A 10668-nucleotide genomic window follows, 5' to 3' on the forward strand; every position below is an offset into this window, starting at 1 on the left:
AAAATGAGAATGAACATGGGATCGGTCCATAAAATGCTGTGGCATCGAAACAGGTTTTACTTAAGGCGTTTCCCTCTGAGAGCCCTTATTCTTCATCGACAATGCTCTTTCTTAAGAGAGCAGAACACGAATATCCGTTTACAATGTAGCAGATTTTATGTTTTACTTTTTCAAGGAATAACTGATTATTACTAATGGACAAGGTCTTGTGTGATTTTTAATTGTTAGTTGAAGAATGGTCTCCAAAAATTTCATGCAAAAAAGTCCATCTTAGCTATTCTTGTAAGAAATCTGAATGGAAAGCGGACATTTTGAAACACAGCGATCGGAATGCGCATTTTCATAGTTTATTCAACATCAATACAGCTGTCTCAAATAATGAAAATTTTAAGTTGCAGCCATCCCTACCTACCAGTGGTAGCAAACAATATCAAACAAATTATCAGCAATCAAGAGGGCAACACAGTAGGTTTTTTGCAGGATTTTTTTTTCTTTTCTCTTTTTTGTCTCACCAGATAAAAAATGACAGATTTTATAAACAAAAAATAGAGGATGTGAGCTCCTCACATGAAATTCTTTTGATTTAAAAAGCAATAACTGTTGTACAACTCAAGAACCTGATTAAAATAAAAAAACAAAGGACTAAAAAAATGAGATAAATCTTTTTATTATAAATCAAAGAACACAAGAAAAAAAGGTTACAGGACAGATTCACACTAATCTTTCTTCAGAGTGGCTCAGCCAATGGACAGGAACAGGAAATTTACTGTCTTACTCTTCTACCGTTTACGAGTGCTTGGTTTTGTTTACATTTGCAAGCCAAGTAATGGAAGTAGATGATTTAATCTAATGAGCTTTTAAATTTAAAGTCAGTTGAAAAATTGGTAAATAACTATGATAAATGAATGATAATGAGAAAAACCATCAGGAGCTACAACTTATTTTTACTTTGTAGCTTGCATACTTGTGACTACTGACTTAAATATTTAAGGACTACTTACTGAGGAAATGAGTGATATTGGAAAATTTACTATCTTAAAATAACTTCAGATCAGAGAGTGATCACTAAGTACAGCACTAAAGGCATGCAAGTCAGCAACTGAGATCAGTACATCCATTTGTCAAAAAAATTGAATCGGATTCCTTTAGACAAATTATTATGCCGCCTTTGATCGTTTACTTTCAAGCCTTAAGAGCTGTTGTTAAAAGTTAATGGTGAGTAAATGCTATTCTTTGATAAAAAAAAAGGGGGGGGAACAAAATTCAATGTTATATTCAATCACTGAGCTTCTAAATTTGATCTAAAGGCTGTACTTGTGCCCAAATTAGCAGTGAAAGGGTTTATTCCTATATATTCGGTTCATTCCTCAATACCTCTATTCTGAAAATTGAAGGACCTTTGCCAGTTACCTACCTCTTATTTTTCTGTTTAATATTTTTTTTCTTAATGTAAGTTCATTAACATGTTCCTCATTGCTGATCTTTTTCCGTTTAAACTTTGTTCATGTTTGTTGGTTCGTTCAGTGAATGGCAAATAAAGTCAAGTAAGTGACTTGGTCTATTGCTTGAGGATCAACTAGCTTTGGAAAGCTCAGGTCAGATAAATGAGCCGGTGAGACTACTTCTTTACCCTTTAACATCCCTGGTGGTTTGCATTGGTTGGTGGAGATAGGGACCATAGTTGCTGAAAATGTATTTTTATCCTAAATTTTGAAATGAAAAAAAAAAACCAACTAACATTCCCTGAACCAGTCACTAACTTCACCCTTCACCAGCCACTCTTGAGGAAGTAGACTAAGAAAGGTGTGAGCTAACAATTTACCGTCACTTTTTTAAAAAAAATTTTCCTAGTGAAAGAATCTGTCCATCTGCTTGGGTACAGCAATCCAGTGGTGTCGAAAATAAAGAGCCCGATTTTATGAATACAATATACTTGCTACAAAATCTATGTTATTTTCAAGAAACACAACTCGTAGAAAAAAGTCAAAAATCATTCATTCTGCACATACCTACTAAAATTAAAGATTGTTGTATATCATACACCTCCATTTCAAAAATTAGGATGATAGTTTCTAGGGATATTTTTTTTTTTGGTGAACTGGAAAAATAGAGTACAATTATGCTCTTCAGAGAGGCTTGGCAACAGTCCTGAGTAAATACATCATAGTCTCCCTCATTCTGCTAAGAACAGGAAACAGAAAAAAAGAGAGGAGGAGATTCACTTCCTTGCTAGCTCATCGCCTACACTTTTACCATCACAGGCAACAATTTTTACCCTATCTACTCGTGCGACTTCCTGGACCTCCCTAAATTCAACATCGTTCAGCATGAACGTCCAAACATTATCACAGAATCTGTAGGTGTTTAATTTGCCAGCTTTGAACGTAAGCCTTGATTTCACCCGATTTGCCAGAGCGTTATTGATGACTTTGTCAAACTGGAGAAGGACCTTTATCGCAAGCTGTGGGGTGATTTGTCCATACTGGATAAGCTCATCAAGACTTTCCTGTAGGGTGCTGCCTAAAGTTGTGTTCCTGTAAAGCTGATAGGATGTCATGATCAGACCTCTAAAGGAATTTTAAAAACCTTTGCCACAGAGTCCTGGAAAAAAGAAATCTCCGATTAAAAACTTGAGGAAGAAGAGTTATTCAGTAGAATAGCATATGTCTAGGTAAGGGGTAAATTGACTAGGTATTTCCTGCGCTGAACACAATATGACCAAAATAAAATGACACACTGACATTGGATCAGCTGAGAGAATAATGATACCTACCTAAATTAGCTTGGAATACAATTTGCTGCAAGTTTAGTGTTGCAAAAGATTTTTGGGGCTCATACGCAGAGTCTAAGAGTTTATTAGTTTTTCGAAGTTGGAAGTGTAAATGATAAGCTACACCATGTATTTCTTCACTAGACCTAACGCATCTAATACTAATCAAACCATGAGAGAGCGTTGAATTTTCACATGCAGTTATATAAGAATTGCGTCTTGCTTCTGGACAGATACTTAGCAAATTTCTCCATTACTCTACACTTGGGATCCTGACTTTCCAGTATACACTCATTGTTAGAAGTTTAAACCATAGGCTGGTTTACAAAAGTATGAGACAAAAACCGTTCTTTCACAATCTGATATTTTTGCTCCGCAGCCATTGCATCGCAGAAAATTGTGAAATTTCATGGCGATATCCTTAATTGCAAGGCAGAATGAGCAACTTTTCAAAAGTGATGAGAAAAAAAGGTTGTCACTGTTAGATAATGCCCGGCAATCCTGAGATTTGGCACACCAACAATAGCTGAAATGCACTGCTCTTCGTGGGAAGTCATCTTTTAGGCATTTATCTTTTGGTTTGTGAAAGTTTTGAAAAAATACCTATGCCATCCCACCATGTGAAAAGTCACTTCTAGTAAATACAGGAATGGAAGCCAAATAAATTGAAAAAAAGAAAGAAAAAGTCGCTAGGTACTAGAGTAAAAACTCAAGGTTAATGTGGACTTAAGAGACTTATTTTAAGTAATTACGACTGAAAATTCTTGCCATTCCCCTCATAAAACGAAAGTTACGTATTATTTTCTTGCAAGCCGCAAAATGAACCGTTCCATGTGGTCCAGAAAACAACCTGTAACTTGTAAGCCAACATTGATGTACATCACTCTCCATTTAAAGAGTCACTTGATATTAACTTGTGAGGGTCAACATTGATTCAGGAGGGTTAATCTAGTTAAAGGCGAATAAACGCCATCTGCCAACCCCCCAATCACAAGAAAAATCACTGAATAGTCGCAAGCGGGTGACGTGCTGGAGCTAGAAATGGCAGATATATTTGAGTTAGAAAGAAAAAGGAAAGCCACAAACCTGCGAGTAGCTTTAATACTTCAATGAAGCTACCATGGAACAGAGAGCAATGTCTTTTGAGAAACGAGGTGAAGTGAGAAAACTTTAAGTTCAGGAAAAGACAGTAACAAAATTGTTGCTCGACTCGGCTGATAGGCAAGACCTGTTCCTGTTGTGAGGGAAGTAAAATCCTTGAGTTTCCAGTCAACAAAGAGCACAGGGAATATCTGATGAAGAACACTGATTAAACTTCAACATCAAACTCACAATGAGATAAAATCAGTTTTGATTCTCAGCTTCTCAATTTCGCAAATGTCTGAAGAAAGTCAAGCGAAACAATTTTTTTTTCTCTTCACTTCTCCAATTTTGAAGGTTATGTTTATCTAATCGTTACATAAACTGCCGTTAGAGGGCGTCTATGATGTTGATTTTAGGTTAGCTTTCTGTTATTGTATTCGAAAAGTTGAAAAACAATCTACAATAAACTGAAAGTTCAGATGTTACTGAACGAATGTGTGAAAGTATGCTGATGTTCTATATTCTTCACTGACGGTCCCTGAACATTTACGATCATTGCTTCTAAACCTAAACAGCCGAAGCCGGATGCTGCTGCCTGTCGGATGTCGGATCACACTTCATCGAGCTAGGTTCCAATGCAAAATTTTTATCTCCAAGGTAAGGAAGTGTAGTTTTTTCATGAACCAACCGTCAATGGTACCTAAACCTCTGTTTTTGATGCCTGAAAGACTCTCAGGAGAGATAGCGAGTCCTCAGGCGGTGTGCAAGATTATCATTCTGTTTAGCAATCTAATCAAAATTCCCCCAATATTGGATGTAACATTGAAAGAGTGAAGTCAGAATAACATGGCACATCAGAACTTCTCTCAGAGCCCTAGAGACAAATATTGTATTAGCATCTGATGAGAAACTTAACCAGAAACTATGAAAATCAATAAAGAAATGATCTCGAAAGAGCATTGCGTCAGCGGGTGAGAGTTTCGGTAACTATGGTGTTGAAACCTTAGAGGATAGGTTGTGTTTAGAAATTCAGAATGTGTGCAATCAAAAAGATGCTGGAAAAATTTGAAAGCACATCAACCTCCTCCACCATACTTACTAAATTTTGTGCCCTTCAATTTTTGAAAACTCTTTGAAGAAAACAAGAGCATGTGCATCAAGCAGAGGAAACCTAGAGGACTTGACAAGTTCTTAAAAAAAAAAGAAAAAAGAAAAGGAAAGTGGCAAGTGAATACTGAATATTGTCATCCATTTAAATTATAATGAACCCAGAAAATCACTATATTTTAAAGGTAAATATTCAATTCTTCTTTTATAATTGACAATCAGTAATCAGACGCAAGGAGTTTCTTATCATTTACTCAACCTAGAATATTCTCCAAAAATTTTGTGAAGATATGCCTGATAATGTACCGGTCAAAACATGAAATAGATCCAAAGAAAACTTCGAGACAACAGATGTATGTTTTTCCAGTCCTATCATCGGTAAGTACCATCGGATGTTCAAAAAGTAATGCACGTTTTTGTTTTTTGAGACAACAAAAGCAGCTTTAGATTTGCAGTTTGTGTGTGCTTAAAGTAGACATAATTACCAATAAAACAAGACCAAGAAGACTCTCTAGCTTAATAAATGACAGAGATACAAGGTTTTGAAAATGACATGTAGCGTGACCGCCTCCAGGATTTTTAGCTACAAATATGTTTGTCAAGAAAAAAAAGTTAAATGAGAATAAAGTGTTTTTATTGAAAAAAGTTACAAAATCTCACAGAAATTGACAAACTTCAAGCTTTTTCATCGGCTGACACGGCTGACTCAACATTCGGCTGTTTTTCGAAGTATTTTCCACCACTTTGAACACAAAACTTTAGCTGTTCTGCCCACCTCACAAGGATCGTCTATTCGAAGTCTTCTTAACAGAGGATTTTGAAGAATTTTTGAACAGCGGTTTTGATCTCAGCTATGGAATCAATGCCTCTCAGAGATTTCTTTAACTCAGAGAAGAGCCATTCCATAGCCGAGATCAAAATCGCTGTCCAAAAATTCTTCAAAATCCTCCACCAGGGAGACTCTGTAAAGACGATCCTTGTGAAGTGGGCAGAACAGCTGAAGCTTTGTGTTCAAAGTGGTGGAAAATACTTAGAAAAACAGTCGAATGTTAAGTCAGCCGTGTCATCCGATGAAGAAGCTTGAAGTTCGTCAATTTTTCGTAAGCTTTTGTAAGTTTTTCCAATAAAAACACTCAATTCTCATTTAACTTTTTTTTCTTGACAAACATATTTGTAGCTAAAAATCCTGGAGGCGGTCCCTCGACAAATCATTTTCAAAACTCTGTCACTCAGTCAATTTTTAAGCTAGAGAGCTGTTCTTGGTCTTGTTTTATTGGTAATTACGTCTACTTTAAGCACACGCAAACTGCAAAATTGATAGCTGTTTTTGTTCGCTCAAAAAACGAAAACGTCCATTACTTTTTGAACACCCATGTCCATGTACATACCAAATTAATTCTTCTACTCTATTCTTCAAGTTGAAAGGTCACCAGATAATTAAAATAATTTATCAAAGCATAAGTAATTCAAATTAGTTAAAGTACTCATGTTATTTTTCAATGAAAAATTCACTAATCAGAATTGTCTGTATCTTTTTCCTATTTTTCAGAGTTTTGAATTTATTGAAAAATAGACATAAGTCAACGCCCACAATCTATTGTGATTTCGGGCTCTGAAGCCACACATGCAAGATGAGAGGCTTAAACTTCGGCCGGAATGTGCTCAAACTTAGCCCAAGGATCGCCTCTGATCAGTAAAATGATGTAAGTTTACCTCTCCCTTTTATTCGGTTGTCATTCTACATCATATGGATGCATTACTGGAAGTAGCAAGCGGTCCATCAGAGATTGCGATGGACCATGAAGAGTCTTCAAGCGCAGCTCAGCAAACTGAAAGTCTCGACCCAGTTGAACAGTTGTCTTCTCTGAGCAAGATTTCAGCTGATATCAACACGTCAGAATCTGAAGAGGGAAGTAGCAGGAAGAAACCAAGAAATGATTCTGGTGAGACTGATGATGTAGCATCATCTAATTTAGTAGAGGAAATCGAAGTTGATCTGATTGCATATGAAAAGCTTATGGAAGTTGATGAAACAAAGTCAAAAACAGATGCAGCTGGAGTAGAGGCAAGCTCAGTCACAGAGGAAGTTGCAGCAGAAACAGATACTGTAAGCTCAGATGCGTCAAAGGATGTATCAATATCAGTGTCAGGTTCAGACACAAGAAAAGCTGAAGCCTTTTCTAATTTGCAGAGTATTCTAGCTAGTGCCAAAAAAAAAATAACAATATCTAACCAGGTTGGAGGCAGCTCTAAAAGTCAAAATTCAGCCAATGCATCCTTGAAAAGTGGATCCGTAGCAAATAGTCCAGTAATTATAGATTTAGAAAAAGAAAACTCGGAACAACATTCAAATCCTCAGTCAGGCAAATCTAGTATAACAGCAAAACAGGCCCCGAAGTCAAAACCACCAACAATTCTCTCCAGAAAAGTGCTGCTACCAAATTCAACCTCAAGCGTAGGAAAACTTATGAATATTCAAATTTTGAACAAAGATCAAGGCGCAGGTAAGAACGTATCCAATTCCCATCTCCCAGTACAACTCCAATGAAAAGTCCAACAAAGAAAATGCCGTTGCTTCTGCCCAAACCCACAGAGTCATCACCAGGTCTACAAAAAATTGTCGTTCCCAAGAACTTTGTTTTAGTTCAAACAGAGAAAGGTCTTGTGTTAATGCGTAGTGATGGGGTCCCGGAAGGAGCTGTCAGGGCAACTACAGCACAGTCCAATAGAGTTATCAATTTCACAAAGCACGTCAGTGTTTCAAACACGCCCATTGCTAAAAGTGTAGGTATTACCAATTCACCCATGATCTCAAAATCAACTTGGGGAGCCCCAAAAACCACCTCTGCATCTCATGGTAATGCCTCAGCTACACCCCTCTCATCGTTAAAAATGTCTCCGCTAGTGTTCAGCTCCACCTCAGGTGGGACTATTTCTGACGGAACAGGATTGAAGATGCGTGTAACCACCGCAAAAGTGTATAAATCGAAACCACTTCTTCAACCCTTGGAACCAACTAGGAAAGAGTTACTGAAGGTCACTGATGGATGTGCACATCCAGTCTGCACTCAATACCGCGAAAGAATTATGGAAGAGTTGAGGACAAAAATACGGACCAGAGACCGCAAATTAAAGAGCACAAGAATGGGCAAAGAGCGTTCAGTCAAAAGAGCTGCAAGAGAGTTGCAAACAGTCAAAGATTTGGAGCGGCAGAAATCACTGTATGTAGAATTAGAGTCTTTCCCTGAAAGCTTATGTAAAAATCTCATACGGTTTCAATTGAGACCCAATGAAGGCGTGCGAGCTAAGCGCCAGTATCAAGAAGAGGTCAATGGGTTTGCTAGACGATTGCATTCTATATCTCCCAAAGCATATGACATAGTGAAAGATGTTTTTAACAAAGTACTACCTGAGGCCAAGTCTATCGACTCATGGAGCTTTGGTGAAACTGAAATTCCAGTTCCAGAAAATTCTCAGCCTGAAAAAGCAGTCAATTCAGGTGAAGATGCTGGGTCAGATTCAGATTCGGAGGGCGATGACGAGATGGGTGAAGAAGGTTCTTGAGCCTATTGAGAATTTATGAATAATTAAATTTATAACATAGCAAGAACGGACCAGGCAGATTAAGTCCTTACAATAATCTTTGAAATAACAAATTTTGGAGACCAACAGTTGAACGCAACCATGGACTACAATTTCCTCTTTTACGGTAATAATATATATAATGCAATAGATTATATCAGTCACATCATATTATGTTAGTTTTCTCTTAAAATATGGCAGACCATAGCCACAATACTTGAGCAAAGTATGGATTTATTACTTCTATTTAGTAAAGAGTCTAAATCTAATTATAGCATCTCCTGAATTCTAACATCAATTCTGGCTCTAATTACAAACTAATTTGAGATGGGAGTTTATCAACGTGCCAAATTGTATTTTTCAATGAAATAGGGCATAGATTTCTTTTAAACAAAGACAGGCTTTTTCATCTCAAGACTCTCTGTGTCAGTTGACTCATCCTGTAGCATGTAAGATCAGGAGCCATTCTACATCTTGAAAGAAGTTCTTTACAGGATATTCATTCACCAGCTCATAGGAAGGCATGTTTTTCCAAAATTTTTAAAATGACACTTTTTTCTTTTTTCTCTCCTTTTTTACTCTTTACTTATGGCTGCAATTTTAATGCTGACGCATACTGGCCGTACGGTTGTTGTACATGACCCCTTGTTGTTTGGTCAAAAAGTTTCTGCACCCCTGAACATTTGATTCAAAGCGTTAACAGAGGATCAGTTATTTCAGAGGGATGTCTTTTGTAATCTATAGATAGTTCTCTGTAGGAAGATAAAAATGGATGTTTACTCAGAAAGAGAGACTCAGAAATGACCACCTCCGATTTTGATGTGCTTTGCAGCAATAATTATTAGTTCAAGGACAGCTGAACAATGGACATTTTTCAGTTTTTGCAGATGGAACCCCTCAACCCCTTATAAATATTTTAAAATTGGAAGCAGCCGTAATAACAAGCAGCTAGCCAGGAATACAAATCTGCAACTTTTCTGGTCTGAAAGGAGTACCAATCCATTGCATCACCACTGAACAATATGCAGACGGGCGACCGTTTTCCTCACTCCGCAGATAACCATTGAGGGGCATTAGTTAGACAAATTTTGAGGAGTTTTAGGGGCCTGTTTGGCGACTTTTCTGTTGGCTGTTAACTATTCATAGCCGCAGACAGTATCAAAATCGGAGGTGTCCATCTCTGAGCCTTTCTTTGTTTTAAAAAATTGGAACATACATTTTACTTTGTTGTTGCCTAGGTTTGTAGAAAAAAAAAGTGTTCATTAGGATACTTCCACTGCCATACTTACATCATGTCAGATCCTTATGAGTCGAAACAGTAAAATTGTATAATGTTATGATGTTTTTAAGCAAAGAATTGAGTGGAGTAAAAAATTATTGCAGCTTGAATGAAGTGGTATTAGCAATAAGTTGAAACCTCAGTGAGGGAATCCAGAATTTAAGAAGATATTGCTATAAAATTTTAAAGGAAATGATTATTCATAATCATACTGCTTCAATCATAACTTTTTCGATAAATGCATTTACCAAAGGAAATACCTTATTTTTAATAAATGTATCTCTCTTTTTTGCTGAACATTTGAGAACTATAAAAAATTCAGCAAATCTTCTTGTGCACCTCTAAATCAAATTCATCAACCCTGTTCGGAGAGCAGGTTTCTGAACAGTTTCATCTGGAATTTTTTTAAATTATTTAGATATCTTAAGGACTAGTTTCCTTATTCATATATATTTTCTCTCCTTTTGATTGCCTATTTCTTCTCCAGAAAAATGTGTTACTACAGTCCTAAAGTCGAAGAGTTTTAATTAATGTACTTGAACATCCTCTCAGGATTATTCAATGTCCTCTGAACCATCATTAAATTCAGACATAATATCAATTACTTACCCATTGATTTTTTCACTTTCATATATAAATAAGATCAACAGTCAATGCTGAAGGGGCATGAGAAGGAAAAAATAAACAATGAATTCTCATTCTTGAATTCTCCTAATTGTATTTTTATACCTCAAAATTATGTGGAGAAAAGGTAATAAAATATTTTGTTTTGAAAATATTTCTCAGTTTCTTTCTAATACTCTTAAAAAGCGTAAACCGATATTTGTTTTACTTTTATAACCATGTA

The 10668-nt window shown here is 36.5% G+C and overlaps 2 protein-coding genes across 3 annotated transcripts; one reads left to right on the plus strand and one right to left on the minus strand.

Moving 5' to 3' along the window:
- Positions 1-643: 643 nt before the first annotated feature.
- Positions 644-4182, minus strand: LOC109044547 (transcription initiation factor IIA subunit 2). The gene is made up of 2 exons (XM_019062339.2): positions 3857-4182; positions 644-2601 (listed from the first exon to the last, which is right to left on the minus strand). The coding sequence occupies exon 2, from the start codon at positions 2555-2557 to the stop codon at positions 2219-2221; it is 339 nt and encodes a 112-aa protein (XP_018917884.2). The 5' UTR covers positions 2558-2601; positions 3857-4182; the 3' UTR covers positions 644-2218.
- A 91-nt stretch (positions 4183-4273) lies between these two features.
- On the plus strand, positions 4274-10599 carry LOC109044546 (uncharacterized). Of its 2 annotated transcripts, none has more exons than XM_072299600.1 (2): positions 4274-4510; positions 6510-10599. In XM_072299600.1, the coding sequence occupies exon 2, from the start codon at positions 7505-7507 to the stop codon at positions 8522-8524; it is 1020 nt and encodes a 339-aa protein (XP_072155701.1). In that variant the 5' UTR covers positions 4274-4510; positions 6510-7504; the 3' UTR covers positions 8525-10599. The 2 variants fall into 2 exon arrangements, with proteins under 2 accessions (XP_072155701.1, XP_018917882.2); XM_019062337.2 differs by having other exon boundaries at positions 4275-4510.
- Positions 10600-10668: the final 69 nt, after the last annotated feature.

The sequence above is a fragment of the Bemisia tabaci genome, chromosome 4, assembly GCF_918797505.1.
Source record: "Bemisia tabaci chromosome 4, PGI_BMITA_v3".
NCBI classification, from domain to species: Eukaryota; Metazoa; Arthropoda; class Insecta; order Hemiptera; family Aleyrodidae; genus Bemisia; species Bemisia tabaci.

Excerpts from the sequence above, each read along its gene's own strand:
- LOC109044547 (XM_019062339.2), bottom strand. The coding sequence starts at position 2,557 with ATGACATCCTATCAGCTTTACAGGAACACAACTTTAGGCAGCACCCTA.
- LOC109044546 (XM_072299600.1), top strand. The coding sequence starts at position 7,505 with ATGAAAAGTCCAACAAAGAAAATGCCGTTGCTTCTGCCCAAACCCACA.